The 20,661-nt window shown below is 31.2% G+C and overlaps 2 protein-coding genes and 1 non-coding gene across 3 annotated transcripts; 2 read left to right on the top strand and 1 right to left on the bottom strand.

The window, feature by feature from the left end:
• Positions 1-848: 848 nt before the first annotated feature.
• Positions 849-921, bottom strand: TRNAA-UGC (transfer RNA alanine (anticodon UGC)). The gene has a single exon. It is a non-coding gene; the product is annotated as a tRNA-Ala (tRNA).
• Positions 922-4,912: 3,991 nt separating this feature from the next.
• On the top strand, positions 4,913-7,549 carry LOC25487743 (transcription factor TCP4). Its single transcript, XM_013609743.3, has 3 exons — positions 4,913-5,099; positions 5,520-6,913; positions 7,275-7,549. The coding sequence occupies exon 2, from the start codon at positions 5,878-5,880 to the stop codon at positions 6,865-6,867; it is 990 nt and encodes a 329-aa protein (XP_013465197.1). The 5' UTR covers positions 4,913-5,099; positions 5,520-5,877; the 3' UTR covers positions 6,868-6,913; positions 7,275-7,549.
• A 9,194-nt stretch (positions 7,550-16,743) lies between these two features.
• On the top strand, positions 16,744-17,966 carry LOC25487742 (RING-H2 finger protein ATL40). Its single transcript, XM_013609742.3, has one exon. It carries the CDS (start codon positions 16,875-16,877, stop codon positions 17,592-17,594), a length of 720 nt encoding a protein of 239 aa, XP_013465196.1. The 5' UTR covers positions 16,744-16,874; the 3' UTR covers positions 17,595-17,966.
• Positions 17,967-20,661: the final 2,695 nt, after the last annotated feature.

Here is a 20,661-nt window from a genome sequence, read left to right as displayed (position 1 = left end):
GTGTGGTGTTTATCCTTAGTTGTATGATTACTCTTAACTAACGTGTTAGTTCAATCCGGTGTATAAGGTTCCTAGAATTACCGATGGTTGTAACTAAAACATTTTACACTTGTGTGTTTCACCGTAAGTAATTGTAGTAAAAGAGTTCATTAGGTGTCCAATCTAGCAAAGAAAGGGGTTTTCACTTGGGCGACTTTGAATTTTGGTGATTTTAGTGTATAATTTAAGAGAAATGATAAGTTAACATCCAAGTTAACAACTACACCGTATATCAATACGGTCAAGTCATACAAATAAATTTTTTTTAACCTTTCTTTATTGCCTCAGGATTTGTGCTAGTCTGGGTAGCTCTCACAACAGCACTACGGTGTGGAGAAAGTTGTTGCTTTTTGTGTTGACGAAATATCAATGCTCATAATTTAACAACTTGATTTGTTGTAGTGAATAAAAAGGGTTAAATATGTTTTTAATCCTTAAATATACCAACTTTTCATTTTAGTCCATCTAAAAAATTTCTTTGATTTTTAGTCCCTCATTTTTTTAATATACCAACTTTGCTCTCTCATTATAGTAAGCTCATACGTAGAACTCATATTGATTAATAAAATTTTACAAAAAATTATAATATTTAAATTCATTTTTAATTCATGTTTTGTTAAATAATTCTCATTTTTTTTGAGAGAGATTCTTACAATATTCCATACAAATTTGTTAAAAAATATAAATGCTACACATGAATTGATTTAAAAATAAGGACTAAAAGTGATGATATAGGGAAGTAAAAGTCGTAAAAATAAATTTAGTGGAATTAAAATATTGTTAATAAATTTATAGAAACAATAACATTTTGGAGATGCAGGGGATCGAACCCTGTACCTCTCGCATGCAAAGCGAGCGCTCTACCATTTGAGCTACATCCCCATGATGAATAGAACTTGAATTCAGTCAATCACAATATATATTTTCTTATATTTTGTCCTTTTTTAGGATTTATATTTTACCCCTTAAATTTTTAACTCTTACATTTTCATCATATTCGATGCCATCTTGCCATTTAAAACAGGATAGGTATCGTGGCAATGAGTGATATGGTTCTATTGATCAACGATATAAGGATAGTCATGTCATTGTTACTGAATTTTATAGGATGAATTTGATGGTTTGTTGAGTTTGTTATAATTTAAAAGTCTCGAGTATATATATTTATACTCTCTTATCTTAACTCAAAATTTCATAAACACACATTCATATTTTACACACGTTAGCACAATGAAAATAGTAAAAAGACAGACATGTGATCCTCTATCTTTCTGCTAGTGTATGTTTCTCTCTCTATATATGTGCGTGCGTAAAGAGAGACTTGATCAATGCACAACAATTAAAAAGAATTTATTTTACATTTAATTTGTCGACAATATACATTTTCTTTCAAAAATTATCATTCAATTATTAAGAGAGAAATGATTAATCCTTTTACTCTCCCCATTTAATCAGGAGAATTTTTGTGACTAAAAAACTTAACACATGTTGAAATTTGTAAAGAATCTTATAAAAATGGACAATTTTTTTAAGCGAAAATAAAATATATAAATCAAAAGAAAAGTACAAATGACTGGGGACGAAAACTTGACTCAGTGAGATCAAACAAAGGTGTAGTAACAACCCTTAAAGACAATACAATTAGGGCCGTTCCTATGAAATAGGAGGTTCGGTTCTATTTTTAAAATAGGTCCCAGTAAAATAAAAACATAATTTTTTTGTGTAGTTAAGCTTCATTATAAAATCAGAATCATAAGAACTTTTAAATATGAAACAAAACAAAATAAAATTAAGTGAAAGAGAGGTGAAATTTACCTAATGTGTCATTTGGAATGTCACTCCTACGTCGTAGGAAAGGGGAAAACTAATGGTTTATATGAAAAGAAATAATTGTTGTAATTCTTTCAATGAAATAGCTTTTCAAATTGACTGATTAAGTGATTATACAAATTGATGGTGGTTTGATAGCATCAAATTTATGTCCAGAAAGTAAAACTAGAGTCTAGAAAAAACTCATACGTGTACTGAAGAAAAAAAAAGAGTAACATGTAATTTTTTAATTTAAGTGGGGATGGGTATTATAATTTTTTTTTTAAGGCCCATAGTTTTTAGAGGTCCGGTTAGTAGAGCTTCTTGCACTTTCCAAGGTTCGGCCCTGAATACAACTATTGTCAAGCTACACTTTTTAAGACCAACCCTAAAGGATAATGAACAAAATAACCATTCAAAAAGAAACAAAAATGGAGCGAACAGACTCAACCACCTCGTGGACAATCCAACGAATCCAATGCAAGGTGCAAATCCAAATTGCAAAGAGAAAGTGGTGTGTGAGCATTACTTTCCATGTGTTTGTTCCTCCGAAACAACTCTGGTATACTGGTAAATGGGATTGTCCGCCAACACGGAAGCAACTCCATGAACCCACCACATACTGTGACGAAAGCACCGACAACAAGTTTACGACTACGAATCATCCTAAAACAGACCTAGATTGCAAAGTCATCGTCCTTTCAAGCACTAAAGTCTTGAGCATCACCCAAAGTTAGAACTATCTTGAACTCGAAGCCAAGACCAAATCATCAAAAGATTCAATCATCTTTGAAACAACGACGACGGAGGTCTTACATGCATGGTAGCAATTGTTTTTTCAGGGTTTTTGTTTGCACATTCTAAGAAAACAACATTTTTTATGTTTTTTTTATATAATATTCTTAACTATTTATTACTTCATTGTAACTATATATCTCCTTAAAATAAATAATTAAGAGTACTGTTGACAAAAAAAAGTACCATTAACAAAACAATACTAATATTGCATTGAACCTTTAAAACAACATATAAACAAAAACAATTTTTTTATATAAAAGCAACAATTGTTTTCTTCACAAAAGTGACAATTAAAAAGCTACAACTTTTTCTACTGAATATAATGATACAATTGTCTCTGTATTTAAAACTCTCTTGCATTCAAAAAAACTCTCTTGTAAAGTTTTCTTAGCCTCTTTTTATAAAACTAACTTCAAATTACAAGATGTGTTGATTATTTTTACTCAAAAATACCCCTGATTAAATTGAAAGATTTTAAAACCAACCGTTTCTTTTTTCCTCTTAATAATTGTAGGATAAATTTGGAAAAAGAAATTATACATTATTGTTAAATTAAATGAAAAAAAAAACCATTTTTCTTGATTCTTGTGTTTTTGTCTATAAATTTTACATATAGAAATGTAGGAAATAATAATGAAAATTAGGTTTAAAAGTTCAACGAGTGAATATGCAATCACCATCTGAAATTGTAAGTTTCGTTAATTATTCCTTTAACATTAACAAAACTTCAATTATCCCCTCCTCTCTAAAATTGCATAACGTTAATCAATTTTATCCTTATGTTAAGTGGCCCTGTTAAATACACATAACATAGTACCTAGAACAACAAATATGAACATATTTCAGAACAAAGATAGAAACAATGGGGAGGTTTGAAAGACAAGGCTACTGAATAGAATTGATGCATTGATGAATGAAGTCAAGTTATTGAATGATAGTATTGTTTTATATCTCGTTAGTTTTGATTAAAATTCTTAGTTTAAAATAGTTATCTCAAATATGTATTCTATAGTTGAACTCTTTTATTTGGGTACTTAATATGGAATCAAGAGATAATTAGATGCTAATATGCTATTATATTACTGATCACCTTTAAGATGATGTACTTTAAAGCTAAAAAGTTATCGTTTACCCCACAAGTTAAAAAGATATGATACTTTATTGAACACGATATGCAAGTAGCCCGAATCACCATGCTAAGGTTATGCATTAAAATTAGCCCAAAAAGAGAAGGTCTTGCATTAAATTACTTTGCTGATTAATTAAAACCTACCCAAGCAACAAAGCTCGTTAATGCATACTGTACTGTACCCCCTTCTTCTAGTTGAGCAAAAATATCTTTTCTTTTCAGTGTTTTCAGAGGAAACATGATTTTATTTATTTATTTAGTTGGTAGAAAAGTGTAGCAGTGCAATGAGAATGCACAGTGGATGGTTGTTCCTTTTAGCGAAATCACACATTTCTTAATAGTGAAAAGTGAAAAACCACAATAGTACAGATAAGAAAGAAACCAAAAAAGCTGTTAGATGTCATTATCAAAGGTTTCAAAAGTTGTGGGTAGAAGATATGGCAAAGGCAATTCAGAGTTACCTCTCTATCATCCACCACCTTAATCATACCTCGTCACTAGCAACTAATAGGGTTACAATACCGACCTTACGCTTGTTCTTGTTCGGAGCGAAATTGAACTCGTTGTCTAAACAATATTTTAGATTTGAATGTTATTGATAAAAGATGTATTTAATGAAAAATATTTTACTAAAATGATCAATCATGTTTTGTGAAGATTAATAATTATCAACAAAGTTGATAGATACTTCACACTAATAAAATGCTTAAAAATCTATACAATTTGTTTCGTTACAAGTATCTCAATTGAGTTACGGATAGTTTTTTTTAGAAAATGATTAGTTTTATTGATTTTAATGATTAAATAAATTTATTTATTAAAATAATCATATTTAAATGAATTGAAATACAATAAATATAATTATATTAATGAAAAAACAATTAATATTTCATTGATATTAAACTCTTTCCGGTCTTGAATATGTAAAAAAAGTCAAACAAAATAGACTTATACGGTTCAAATTTTTAACGAGATATATCAAATTTGTTTGATTTTGTTTGCTTATATTTGAGACTGAAGTTGTACGTAATATTAGATAGAGCAAACAATAATTTATAATAAAATCAACTTTATTCCTTAAAAAAAAAAAAAAAAAAATCAACTTTATGTTTATATATTTAGATAGTTGAAAGCTGAGGAAGTTTGTTGTTGTACTCAAAAAGATATGACTCACAATATAGTTGAAGTTTTGTAGACAAGTTGTTGTAATCTTACATTAACATTTGTGGGGCTAAAAAAAGACCAAAAGATCTTTAATCTCTTCTCTCTAAGCACACTTTGCCACTCTTTGCAGAAGCATCTTGGAGCTCTCATAGGCCAAAAGGTACCATTTTTTTTCCTCCCCTAACTTTGTTTGCATCATCCACTCATATTTTTCTTGCAAAAACCTTCTGAACCCCATGTGACATACATCACTGATTTCAATGTCCTATTCTAGTTTGTTGTGAGTTTTACCATTTCCCATTACAAACAATCTTCAACTTGAAAGCTTAAAAATTCTTTATATTATCTTTACAAAATTTTGGGATTCTCATATAATAATAAACAACACACCAATTAACAATCTACTAAATTTTGTTTACTATGTCCTTTTACTATCTTTTAGCACATGAGTTGGTTACAAATCCCATAAACAAAAAAGCATTGAGTAATTAACTTTTGTTATCTTGCATATGCATATGCATATTTTAGAGTACTATATTGCTATTACATGTTTTAGTTTTGGTTTTGTTTTTGTTTTTAGGATCAATATAAGTGGTAGAATTAAGGGTTATTTTCAGCTTCAGAAAAAAGTATCCACATGAAGAAATTCTATAAGAAATCCAACATCAATTAGAAGAGAAAAAAAAGTAGAAAAACAAGGCCACAAAAAAAAAAAGGAAAAATAAAAGAAGAAAGAATCAAACTCTCAGTGGTTGTCATTATCAACAAGCAAGTGCATCAATAATCACAAAACAAGAACAAATTTTGAAGCATATACATTGACTCAAGTGGCATCAAATTTCACACTACACAAATATCAATATGCATACGCAAGAAACAGAAACACAATAGAACTATCTTTACAAATTCAAAGACACAAAATTTATACAAGAGGATTAATGGGAATGAAGAGCACAGGAGGAGAAATAGTTCAAGTTCAAGGAGGCCACATTGTAAGGGCGACAGGTAGAAAAGACAGACATAGTAAGGTATACACTGCGAAAGGTCCTCGTGATCGACGTGTTCGATTATCAGCACACACAGCAATTCAATTCTATGATGTTCAAGACCGTCTCGGCTACGACAGACCGAGTAAAGCTGTTGATTGGCTTATCAAAAAGGCTAAGTCTGCCATTGACAAACTTGATCAGCTTCCACCATGGAATCCAATTCCAAATGCAACAGAAGAGTTACAAGAGGAAGAGAATAATAATAATAATGCAGTAGAAACAAATGAAATGGTTATTGCAGCAGAACAATCAGAATCTTCTGGTTACAATTTGCAGCAGAACAATCATCATAACCATAACCATTCAGGTTTCATTCAATCAACTATTGATAATGATGCTATAGCATTTTTTCCAACAACTTCTGTTGGTGAATCTATGAATTTTCAAAGCTACTCTTCTGATATAATCTCAAGAACAAACAACTCAACACAGGATCTTGGTCTTTCTCTTCATTCATTCCAAGACAATTCAGCTTCAAATGATCAAACACTTTTCTCTGGATCAAATCCTGTTGGATTTGATGCTAATTATAACAGGATTGTGAATTGGAACACAGCTGATATGAATAGAACCGGGTTTATGGTTAATTCGCCTGCGTTTCTTGGCCAAGGTTCGACTTTTTCCGCCCATAGGGGGACCCTTCAGTCCAGTTTTTCGCCATCACTTCGTCCTTGGAATGATATTCCAATTGCGGATGCCTCGGTGGATCATCATAATCACAAGTCTCAACAACAAATTCACCAAGCTTCTATCTTCGGTAGCAGGTTTCTGTCTGATGCTTTGACAGGTTTCTGTATTCCTGCTAGAATTCAAGGTGAGGATGAGAGCCATGGAGTTGGTTCCGAAAGGCCATCCTCTTCTTCTAATTCTCATCACTAACCATTAGTATGAACTTCACAATGCTACAATCTTCCATTTCTATCAGGTACTCCACAATTGCCATTTTTTTCTCCTTTTCTTGGATTAGTATTTATAACCATACAAATTCTAAATTGCTTTCATGTCACGATATTTTTGATATTGCGAAAAATTACGGCCAAATATGGCTAATGAAGCTTAAATCATGGTCTCATTGCAAAAACTGAGACATACAAAACCTTAATGTTATGATCCAGATCGTTGTCGCAGACGTTTTTAAACTCTGAAAACAAAGGGACCAATTCATAACATTTGTAAAATTGTCATGTTTAGTTTATAATGGAACAGACAATATAAAAACATCTAAGTTATTTTTGTACTTAGTGATTACTCCATTTTAAATTTCCGGCTTGAATGTTGTTCTGCAGGGGTATTGTCTACTAGCTATGAAGACATGGGAAGATTAAGATGGACACATTTTGATGATACAAAAAATTTATCTTTGTGGTATTATTTATGTTCTCTCCTTATTGTAACCATTTACATTGGTGTTTTTTATGTGTTTTTTAAGCAATTGGAAGTGGGTTCACTACTTCCTTCGAACCAATGCTGCTAGATATATTTAATTATTATCATGTATTATTTCGTGATATACTTTACTCAATTAATACATGGCTTTGTGCTGGATTTTGTTTTGATTCTTATTGTATATTTGCAGGGTAGAAAAAGCATAGTTTATAGGTCCAATATAAAGTAACAATAGATATTTCATTCATATTCTTGCTAAACCACTTCAAGACAAACATAATCCATCTAGGGCAGTTTTGATTTACTCAATTATTTTTGTCCCCTATAGCAGAAATATATGTTAGTTTCCTTTTTTCATGTCTTCCAAGTTCCTTTTGATTCACTATGCAGTTCTGTGTATGCTTCAATTTCACTAGACAGTTTATGCAGTACCTCACAAAGATAAACTGGTTATAGTCTCTAACTCAATTTTCTTAAAAAAAAAAAGACGTGTTTGTTCAGTCGATGTTTGTGCTCATTGTGATATAATTTTGTAAGCATATTCTTTCTCCAACGACGTGTTAGACAAAACATGAAAATAATTTATGGTTGGGTGTAAATCAACCTTATAAAACTGGCATGTGAGGTAAAAATTACCTCAACTTATAAACATTTATTCATACCAAATCACTTCCAATACAGGACTCTTAATACACCCCCTCACACGCATGATTGGACATCGGAAAAATGGTTCACACTATAAAATAGTCAGCCATATGAAGGGACAAATGTAATCAGATTAGTCCCAAAACAAACCATACTACAAACAGAACTGTGTGACCAAAACAAGAAGTTTCTTGAAAACAAATATGGACCTGCGTGTTTGAAGTAACTCAAACGTACGTCAGCTACAAGACTTACGTAAAAAAACAACAAAACTGATACATTCCGTAAAAAAAAAGTCTCACATGTCACGTAAAACTTAGTAGTCAAAACTCAACCATAAAGAAAGAAACAAAAGCCAATTTTGAACCAAACCAAACCATATGTTGTGGTTCGGTCTATTGATGTCACTCAAACATTTGTTTGATATGGCACATAGGATATTCAATTATTTTCTTGCTTGATTTTGCAAACCTTGGAGTATCTCCAACGAAGGTTCCGAACGTTGATGAACATTTATCTTAATTTTTCAGTTCATCGGAGGAACTATGATATGGTAAAATGGGTAGTATAGAAATTGTTGAAACATCTTAAATTAGATGCACAGCACTATCATAAAATATCATTGAATGCAAATAAAAAAGATATATAAGAGTTGTATAATTTTCATTATTGGAGCAAAATTGATATTAGTTGCATATGTATGATCTGGCTGGCATTGAGGGACCATTTTTTAGTAGAGTATGAAACTCAAATTATGTACCTTAAAAAATGATGATCTTACATCTATGTTTTTGCTAAATTTTACAGAGAACCTAATGTTTTAAATGCTAGTAATTGATATCCTACTATGCTAGAACATTGATTATGTCGACTTGAACAATCTATGTATCAGAATTTCGAAGGAAATTGAAATTGTAACAAGAGTATAGCCGTATAGGACGGCTGATATAAATAATTTGCTGGCCTAATTTTGTTTGAATAACGTACGGGACCAACATTAGCATGTGGAAAATTGATTATGCTATTCTATTCTATGTTCTCTAGTAGTAGCTTCAGGTACTTCACAAATGAACTTGCCTAAGAAATTAGCACTGACGTTCCCTTTCCCTTGTGACTCTCCCAGCAAAAAATCCGTCTCCATATGGTTTGATTCAAAGTTTTGATGGAAGGGGAGGAGAGGGGAGGACTTATAAGAAAAGGAAGAAAGAAGTAAGAGTTGAGAGCTTTGGGATGGGAGGATTAAGTGGGTAAATTGTGATAAACTAAAAAATTGTATTGAAGAAAGAAGTCTCAAAGGTTTGAGTTAATTTTTCAAATTCAATTTATATTAATTATAATACTTTCAAAATAAAAATACATTAGTCATAAGACATTAATTTATCATTCTCTACAAAAAAAAAAACACTCAATTATTTTTTTAAAAGATTTCTCTACAAAAACACCCTCCAAAGTTCTTCTCTCTTCTCCAAACTTCCAAACATACTCTAGAGTAACCGTAAGGATGTGTTTGAATAAACCGTTTATTGGTAGCTTATAGCAAAATGTGTATAAGTTTGCATAAGACATTTTTACATTAAAAGATAAAATAACGTTAAATTGTTTTTGTATATGCTATAAGTAATTTTTATAAGCTATATTGGAGAACTAGTGAAAATAAGTTGAACGAAACTTATGAAAATTGTCATAAGTTCTTCCAAACAGTCTCACAAAAATTATGTCGGTAGATGAACTCAAATAAATCAATCTAAACATACCCTTAAGTATAATTCATTTGATCCTTAATAATACTTCGGATAAACATAGATTAATGTTTCGATAGGTGATGTTCCGTTGTGTAGGAGGTTTAACCGTTTATTTGGCTTAGCTTTGAATAAGCTGAGTACAGTGTCTGATATGTTCACTCTTGGTTGGGAGGTAGGAGGAGATGCGTGGAGTTGGAGGAGACCGTTGTGGGCGTGGGAGGAGGAGATGTTAAGCGAGTGTCGCCTTTTACTTAACAATTTTGTTGTGCATACTGATGTTTTTGACAGGTGGCAATGGCTCCCGGATATTGTGGGAGGCTATACAGTGCGTGGTGCTTATCATATCCTAACGTTATAAGCTGCACCTTTAATTAACGTAACGGAAGAGCTATTTTGGCACAAGCAGGTTCCCTTGAAGGTGTCTATTCTTGCTTGGAGATTGCTTCAAGACAGGCTGCCCACGAAAATCAATCTTCTAAGGCGGGGCGTTCTTCCTTCTCAGGCTATCACGTGTGTGGCGGGGTGTGGCATCGACGAATCAGCACATCATTTGTTTCTCCATTGTGAACATTTTGGATCCTTATGGCAGCACATAAGGAATTGGATTGGCATTTCAGGAGTTGATCCGTTTACCCTCCATGATCATTTTTTTCAGTTTACTAACTCTATAGGAGGGTCTACAAGGCGCCGGTCATAACATTTATGCAGATGCTTTGGTTACTGTTTGTGTGGATAGTTTGGAATGAACGAAATAATATAATATTTAAGAATATCCAAACTAATATCACAGTTCTTATGGAAAAGGTTAAGCATAATTCCTTTTGGTGGCTGAAAGCTAACAATGTCAAGTTTGTTTATGGCACGATTAGATGGTAGTCGGACCCGTTACTTTGTTTGGATATCGACTGACCTGTTTATTGTAATTATACTGTGACTGTTTGTTCTTTGGGGTGGCTTCTTTAGTACACCTTGTGCTAAAGAGGAACATCGCCGTTGTTAATATATTCCATTTTTTATTCTTAAAAAAAAAAAAAAATGTTGTGCTTATTTGATATTTAAAAAAATATCATAATAAATTATCATACAATATTTCAATCACACTTAATTAATTTTAAAAAATAATTTAGTGTCTATAACGTGCTCATAATTTGAAGCAGGGTAATTTGAGCCTAAATTTTGCTCCATATACCGTTAAACTTAACCCCCACCTAAGCAAATCTCGCAAATTCAACCAGAAAAATTTACCAGAATTCACTTCAATTACAGCAAACTCAAACACACATAAAAAAATTGAAAATTATTTTCTATTTATAAGAAAGAAAGGTAATTTAAGCACTTGAATGTGGGTAGAGGTATAACTTGAGGGGGTATGAGGTGAATTATTATTGATTGTACTATATACAATGCTTATCTCAAATTCAGGCCCAAATGACTCTGCTGTGTCCAAGATTGGAATTAATGTTGGGTTTAATACAATTTCTTAATCGAGAATTTCTTTTTGATCCCCCATATTTCTAAGACCCCCCAAATTTTTCATTTTACCCCTAATTAGACAATGATAATTAAAACTTAAGTTTAGACATAACAAATCACAAAAATTTCAATTTTTCAAACAATGAACCAATCATTTTTCAAGTATCATTCTATTGTAAATTTTTTAAATTAAAACTTAAAGGAACACCAATCATTGTTTTTTCTTCAATCGTAATGTATAAACAAAATATAAATAGTGACAAAAAAATTATGATACTGGAGTTTGGATTCGATCAATTCAGTAACACATTTAATTGGTTTTCACATATCAACTCCTTGAAATATTGAAGCCGAGCTTGGTAAGCAAATTTGTGACCTAAATAAGAACATTAAGATGCTGGAAGGTCCTTTGTTGTGTGCCAAAAAACAAAAACAAAAACAAAAAAACTCCTTGAAATATTGAACTATTTGTAGTAAATAATAAAAGATAAAATTTTTAAAAATTGTTAAATATAAAACTCATCTCAAACTCAAAAACTAAAAATTACTCGGCTTCAAACGTTTCAAAGAATTTCAAAGAACAATCGACAAATCAATGTCTCAGAGCCATCAAAGTTTATATGTTTGAAGGAGTTACACTCTATCAACGTGGGAAACCAATGTGCAAATAAGATTTCATATTTAGTGCCGAACTTAGGATCTCTTCCGGTGAAATGACCCTATTTACGAAAGAAAATTAAATTCTTAGTAGAATTAACATAAAACTATATAAAAAATTCAAACAAATTATCTACCATGAAATCTCTTCAATGAATTGCAACAAGAAGAAAATATATAATAGTTGATCATACAATACAATTATATATACTTGTGTTGCTCCTCCGGTTTAAGCTTGATCGTTGGTCATCGTTTTGAATGCAATATGAATGAATGGAGAATTAAAGTAAAGCAAAAGTTGTTCAAAACGTTGGGACAATTTTATTTTGAAATGATGGAATGTGATTTTAATATGAGTGAGTGGAGTTTTAACTAGAGGGAGCGGATAGTTTTATGGTTAAAAATGGAACAAAATATAAAATAAAATTAAAAAAACTAGAAGTTAAGAGCTCAAATGTTATTTGATATGGTTTTTGGGCTCGTATGAATTGATTTATTTTTGAATTTATAAAAAATAATTTATGTAAATAAATAATTTTTTGTGTTAAATTTGTTTTGTTACTTGTTAAATGTTAATTCATAAGTTTTCACTAACAAAAATTATATTTTTATAAGATATTTTTTCATAAACTATCTTAAAAAGCTTATAAATAATAAGTAAAAGTTTCTTATAAATAACAAATAAAAACTTCTTTATTTTTATAAGTTGTTTTTATAAGCTTAAAAATTAGTCAATCTACGAGACCATAGCATCTTAAAATATAAATTAGTGAAAAAAACTTACTACCAAATACATCTAATTTATTTAACGAAACTTATAATATAATCGAATAAGCTATACACTAGCTTATTTGCATCCCGAAATATTTGCAAAATGTTTTATTTCTTGGACTTGGATAACATCTTAATTCCACAAGTCGAATAAGATATAAGCTGGCTCATTTAAATCACCAAACATAAGCAAAATATTTTCATTTTTTATTACAACGATATTTTTTTTTTGTTGGTAGAATAAAATGGGTTGAGAGAACGCATAACTAGGGGCGCAGCCCTTCATTGACAAGGGGTAGCCAAAAAATATATTAATCTTTAATAAGTTGGTGTAAATTTATATTCGGCTACCTCAAATAATAAACATTGAGCTCTTGTTCAAAAATAAAAATAAACATTGAGATACCCTAAACAAATTCAGTTGCCGAAAATTAACATAAATAAATTAAATGGACATTGAGTTTCTTGCAAATAACCTATTTGTTTTACATTGGAAAAGACATTATTAATCTATTTAGTAAACGGTCAATTATGGATAAAATTGGTTTCTTGAAATGCATTTTACACAACTTTTTTTTTTGTAGATAGACGAAATGGCAAAGCCATTATAAACTCACACACACAAGTGGAGGTACCGGGGTTCGAACCCCGGTCATGGCATCCGGCCTAACAATTTCGGCATTTTACCAGTTGAGCTAGGACTTCTGGACACAACTTTTTTAAATAGCTATTGTCAATTTTTATACTTTGTTGATGCTTTAATTTACATTTCATATAAGTAAAAATTATTGTCATTTTTTTTCCTTCATGTATTGATTAATTTTCGAATTAAATTTGTTTTTAGTCTTTAGAACACTTGCGATTTTTGAGTTATGTTTATAAGATTTTGTTTGATTTTTGTCTTTAATTTTTTGTTAGAGATTAAATACAAGACTAAAAACACTTTTTTAGTAAAAAAAATTTAAGGGCTAAACCTAAAAAATTATAATCTATGGGACTAAAATTATTTTTATCCTTAAATTTAATATATTTGTTTTAAAAATATTTTATTCTTCCTTTATATTTATATTTGACCCCTGCATAAAAAAAATTCTAGCCACTGCGCATAACCACTACAACACAACGTATTACAACAACAATAAAATGTTTTATTGCTTGGACTGGATAACATTTTAATTCCACACGTTACAAGTAAAAGTCCTCTTAATTTATCAACATCTTGTTACGTAGTAGTAACGTGGAACTCAATCCATTCTCAACTTAACTTCATTACGTAGTAGTAACACACGTTATAAGGCTTCGAAAGTCAACTAACAATGAGCTCCCACTTTATCCTTCCAAAAGAAAAAAACGAGCTCCCACTTTCCTTTTTCTTTTTAAATGTATAGATTAATTGCAACTTGCACTTAAATAATTAAACGATTTTGTTAACATTAGCTAGCTATAAGATGTTAAAATAAAAAATTGTCCATGAGTCCTATCTCAATTAATAAAATATCAAAATCGTTAGGATGGACGTCGTGACTGGGATTCAAACATCAATCTTTCCACCTATGTGTAAATTTTAATGGTTATTTATCATTTTATTTATCTAAAAAAAGATGTTGAAATAGAAAATTAAATGAATTTTCAAGTCATTGATTGAAAGTACCATTGTATCAAAATTAATAAAACAATATGAACCAACCGAACACCACAACAAGACAAAAATCCAACATCACATTAAGACGACAAAAAAAAAAACATCTCCGGATTTTGACGATGATATCACTAAATCATGAAATAAAAATTAAATCTATATCGAAACTACTTATCTAGATAAAAGAAGAGAAGAAAACAATACAAATAAATGAATTCAGATAAAAAAGATGGCAAGTCATGATCTACACATGATCACACGAATTTAGTCGAGTATCGACGCTTAGGGCACATTCTTAGTTGGCCACGATCATGTCCACGTGAGCTTAGCTCAGTTGATAAGGACAATGCATAATATATGCAAGATCCGGGGTTTGAACCCCATACACCACCAACGAAAAAAAAAGTTGGCCACAATCATGACTAATAAGAACTTAGAGTCTAACATCTTGATCTACAAATACCATTTAGCATTGTTAGACATGCCTCACAATCAGCCAAAACATTTAAGTCCAAACAAAAGAACAAAAGCCTAATCACATAACAATTTCAGCAACAACCAAAAAAAATGCTAGAAGACTCCCACGAAATCACAACGGCAACACATGCTAGCAGCCCTCAAAGTACAACACATGACTTACTCAATTGTTATAATTAACTACCTCACAACCAAGAAAAATCAAATCAAAAAGAAAAATCAAGTCACCATATATACCTGACGTAGTACTGGAAATAACGACAATTCTCACGATATTAGGAATCAAACGAACGACGACGATTCTCACGAAAATTAAAAAATGCGGCAGTTGGGAACGAAAAAATTGAACAATCAAAATGGAAAGAAGAAATTTTATGAATATAACTGATAAATTTAAGGACATTCAAATGAAAGAAATTTAATGTGAAATTTTAATTGCTCTAAGTCAGTCATGTAATGTAAATTAACTAAGATTGAACACCTAAATATAATTAAGGCAAGATTACATTATAGGTCATTTATCTTATTTATTTGTTACACTTTGGTCCTTTATCTTTATTTTTTCCCGTTTAGGTCATTTATCTCTCTTAAAAGCACATATACATCTTTTTTCTCATTTTTTTATTAAAAATGAAGAAGAAAAAAATGCAGAAATATGATGAAGATGTTCATCATCTTCATCTTCTTCTTTTAAATCTTCATCATCTTCTTTAAATAAAAAAATTCTACTAAAATATATCTCAAAATATCGTGAATTAATGTTATATTCACCTCAAATCTTCTTTTAATCACAAAAATCAAAACATTAATTTCACAAATGTTGCAAGGCGGATGGTGGAGGCTTAGTCACTGGCGGAATGGTTAGGCTTTACGAAAGTTAAGATTGTTCTGAAAACAACAAAATTGATGTGCAAAGTTGCTCTTAATTTTAGGGTTATTTTTATGTCGGGTTTGAATATTGAGTTAAATAATAATAATAATAATAATAATATACGGCGTGACAAATTTTTTATTTTTTTCCGATGAAACTAAATCTTTTTCTCTACGGGGTTTTGATTTTTGTGTTTAAAAGAAGATTTGAGGTAAATATAACATTAATTCATGATATTGTGAGATATATTTGTGTATAATTTTTTTGATTTAATGAAGATGGTGAAGATTCAAAGGAAGAAGATGAAGATAATGGACATCTTCATCATATTTCAGGATTTTTTTTCATTTTTAATAAAAATATATTTTAAAAAATAAAGTTATGTATTTTTTTTTTAAATGAGAAAAAGGGTGTATATGTGCTTTTATAAGAGATAAAAGACCTAAACAAAAAAAATAAAGATAAAGGACCAAAATGTTACAAATAAATAAGATAAAGGATCTCTAATGTTATAATGTCTATAATTAAATAAAAATTAAAAGTATTAAAAGTTACCTAATGATTGTAATTGATTTTTTTTTTAGGAAAAATTGACTTATTTATGACATTTAATGTTATCAATGTATATTACATTTTAATTGATTGATATCATGAGAGGATAAATACCCTCTAAATAAGATTGGGTAATCTAAAAAAAACCATATTTACATGGCCTTATGTGTGCCTAATATAAATTTAAATTCATCATCACCATGTCATACGAAAAGAAGAAGAAAAATGTACTCATCTCAACTACTTATTTTTCCTTTATATATATATATATATATATATATATATATATATATATATATATATATATATATAGTGTTGTCATCCCAATCTCCAAGCAATAGTTCTAGCTATTAAACAAATAATAGTATTCCTTTACCTTCCCTATTCCCACTAAACATATCAATATTCAACAGTCAAAACTTTTGAAAAAAATAAGGGCAGTTTCTTGTGTAAGTTCACATACTTTTATAAATGAAAATGACCTTATATTAAAGTCTTTGTTTGCCATATTATTCTTCACTCCACACACGTATTTCACGCATATATTAAACACCAACCCAAGTCAAAAACCCATAAACCAAAGAAAAAAAACCAAACCTCCATCTTCATTTTACTCTTCTCTCTCCCTCTCTCAGAAACACAAAAACACAAAGCATACTTTTATATTGTAGCTATGAGTAACCCTAATGATGATCGAAACCATGATGATCATGATTATTATCCATTCGGAAATTTCTATCGTGGATCAAGTCAGAGTAACTTCAACAAAAAAATCTTGCTTACTGCCATAGTTTCTTTAGCACTTGTATTGATTTTGGTCTTAGCTCTACACCTCTATGCAAGGTATGTTCTCAAACGCCAAGCTCGCCGGAGAGCTGCCATTCAACAACTCAGCCTCACCGTCGCTCAAGCTCACACTCAATTCGCCGAGCCAGCCAACACCGGAGTCGACCCTACAATCATCGCTGCTCTTCCCACTTTCCTCTTCAAACAAAAGCAACAAGAAGAAAACAAAAATGTTTCCAAGAATATTGTTGAATGCGCAGTGTGTTTGAGTGTTGTCGAAGATGAAGAAATGATGAGGTTGCTTCCTAATTGTAAGCATAGTTTCCATGTGGGTTGTATTGATAAGTGGTTAGCTTCGCATTCCACCTGTCCAAATTGTCGAACCAAGGTTGAACCGCGGCCGGAAGCAGAGCCACGTGAGGGTCCCACTTTGTTTATATCACCATCCGAAGGTACATCGGATGGTGGTAGTGTGTCCCCCAAAAATATTTCAAGGTTGAGCTCTTTTCGTAGAATTCTCACTAGGGATAGATCTTCGAGAAGAATCCAACCTTCTAGTACTCCTCGTGAAGATATTATTATTGATCGTGATTTAGAGAGACAGTAAATTTTATTATGCAAGAAAATTTAGATTAGAAAAGATACACCATCATTTAAGGTCAACAAGAGTCACTAAATTCATTGATGTTATACATATATCTTTTTTTTTTACTTGTGTCTTGTCGACCGTGAAATTTCAAATATAAGAACAGCCCACAATATTCAAGCATCTTTGTCAACTGCCATTGTTATATTATTGATGATGAGGTGAGGTATCTCTTGTATGGTTTTACCGTAATTGGTAGGGAATGCATAATGGGTTGAAAATTTGATGATGTAATGTTTGACATTTTTTTGTACATGTTGTGTTAGTCAAAATATGAGCGGTTTTGGTGTTGAATTTCAATAATCATATATTATTAAACTTATTTTTTAGAAAGGATTTGGTGTTTGGTAACGTGGTTTAACGTAATATAATGACTCCTAGATATATAATATGGGCAGGTTAGGTAGTTGCTCCATGAGTCCATGTGATGTGAGCTTAGCATATGTTACCTGATCATTTTAATTAATGTTTTTTAATTTGTGTGTTTTTGTTATTAATTTGGTGAGGGAAACCAAGAATCATGATCCCGATAATTGGCATTTATGTTGACTTGCTCTTGCTAATATATGAAGTTAATAAAGGAGCAGATGGAATCTCTGATTAATCGTATTTGTTTTAATCAAACTAGGTGCAATATTACTATTGTGATCTAGTTTATTGGTTCCTTTATTTTGGACCTTCATGAAAGTAGTTAACTACTCCCTTGGATAATTTTTATAAGGGATATGGGTTAAAAAAGTTGATGTATTTGATCTTTGTTATGAATCAAATACATCATGGATTAGAGAAAATATTTGTTTTTTACGATAGGATATACATTACATAAAATTCACACGTATAAATGTGAGATCTCATATTCAAACTTAGTGAAGACGTGAGAACTAACAATATCGAGTTATTGACATTGTTAATTGATCAAGACGGTCTTAGAAACTTAACATTGTAATTGTCTATTTGGGTATGCGGCCAAAGCCTTCAAACTTGTGAAAACATGAAACTCCATTTTCAAAAGTTTGGATTTTGCGTTGAAAAAATGCATTGGAAATGTGTAAACGTGAGTCTTAGTGTGAACAATAAACCAAACACATACTAAATGTAAATACGTCTTTGCTCCATTTATGTTTCCTCAATTTATTCCTTTTCATTTTATTGATGTGTGACATGTGGCAAATGTAAAAACAAGGGTTTTTTTTTCTTTTTTTCTGAAGGAGTAAAAACAAGGGTTGTGATTAAGAGCTTTGGCATGAGCACTTTTTTAATGAAAAATAAAATACACCTTTTCCAACAAAACACACACTTTCTCTTTCTTCTTTCCGTGGAACAGAAACACGCTTCTTCTTCTTTCTCAGGAACGTGCAGCACTCCTCCTCCTTCTTCCTCTCACCATCATGTTTGTGTTTCCCTGTCATCGGCGCCGCCTCCACCGCCGTTCATCACCCTCCGTCGCGGTGATCTCCTCGTTCTCCACATACAGCCTCACACAACTCACCATCGCGAACTTTGTTCCGGCAACATTTTTTCCTGCAAATCGCTTATTTATTGCTGATCTAAATCAAATTTTGAGAAATTTGTAAAAGCTCGATGATGATTTAATTGATTTACAAATAAGTGTGATTCAATTCAAAGATATTTTGAGCTTTGATTTTCAGTGGTTGTCTTGATTCACCGCGGTTCTGTTTGCGACGACGACAGTGAATGACGGCGTTTGCGAGAGTGAAAGGGTGAGTGGCGATGGTGCTGAGAGGAGGAAGAAGAAAGAGAAAGTGTGTGTTTTGTTGGAAAATGGTGTATTTTATTTTTCATTAAAAAAGGGCTCATGTCATTGTTTTTTCATTAAAAAATGGAGTATCTTTTAATCCCAACCATTGTTTTTACATTTGCCACATGTCATACATCAATAAAGTGAAAATGAATAAATTGAGGAAACCTAAATGGAGCAAAGATGGACTCACTAAATGTAGTACTCCCTCCGGTCCTTATTATAAGAAAATTTTAAAAAAATAAAATTGGTCCAATTTATAAGAAAAATTCACAACTTTTAAGGTGTATTTATTGTTTAAAAGACTTTTATATTGCTCATTTAATACTTCTCTTTTTAATATTAGTGTGTGTATTTAATGTTTCACAATTTTTTATGAGGTTATATTTGTAAAAATATTCAAAAAGTTTCTTTAATCAATGATTGTATTGGTTTTTAATGTTTTTTGGTTTTTTTTTTTCTTATAATAAGGATCGGAGGGAGTATAATGGTGGCCGGTTATACCCAATTTTTTTAAAAGAAAAACTTCAAACATGACATACTCGTAAACTTTGTTGCTGCAAACCGGCAGAGGGTGATGACCACAAAGTGTGTATTGTGATACAGGGAGGAGAGACAAAGACTTGGGACTCACATTTGAACAAGAGGCGGGTGTTGTGGAAGTAAGTCCTCGTTTTGGAAAAGTGCAGAGGAAAAAAGGAAGGGAAGGTATTTGACTATTTTTTGTTGAAATGAGGAGTTAGGTTGGTGTGAATATGCATATAAGGTGACCAAAGTGTTTGAAAAAACAACACAGAAATTAAAGATATTATTATTGTCTAATGACAACAAAAAATGACATTGCATGTGAATCATTGTACACTTATATAGACTTTTCTTCAAATACTTGTACATGACTTCCATTACACCCACCTTCTTTAAAAAAAAAAATTGAACTACACCTCAATTATTGTGAACATCAAGGTTGATTGATGTTGTAAAAAAAATCAAGGTTGATTGAAATCCTAATCTAAATAATCTTGAGAGCGAGTCCATCTTTGTTCCATTTATGTTTGTTCAATTTACCCAATTTCAAGTCATAGATGTATGACATGTGGCAACAATAAAATCAATGGCTAGGATTAAAAGGTTTGGAAAAAGCATTTGTTTGATGAATAGAAAAACCCACGGGCGTTTCCTCTGGTGTTCTATCTATCAAATACAACAACGCGAACCTTTCTTCTCCCTCTTCTCATAATCACCGCTGCCACTCTTCTTCCGGCTGCCGTT

The sequence above is a fragment of the Medicago truncatula genome, chromosome 2, assembly GCF_003473485.1.
Source record: "Medicago truncatula cultivar Jemalong A17 chromosome 2, MtrunA17r5.0-ANR, whole genome shotgun sequence".
Classification (NCBI taxonomy): Eukaryota; Viridiplantae; Streptophyta; class Magnoliopsida; order Fabales; family Fabaceae; genus Medicago; species Medicago truncatula.
Note: the sequence above shows the minus strand (reverse complement) of the source record. Positions and strands in the feature narration are given on the sequence as shown.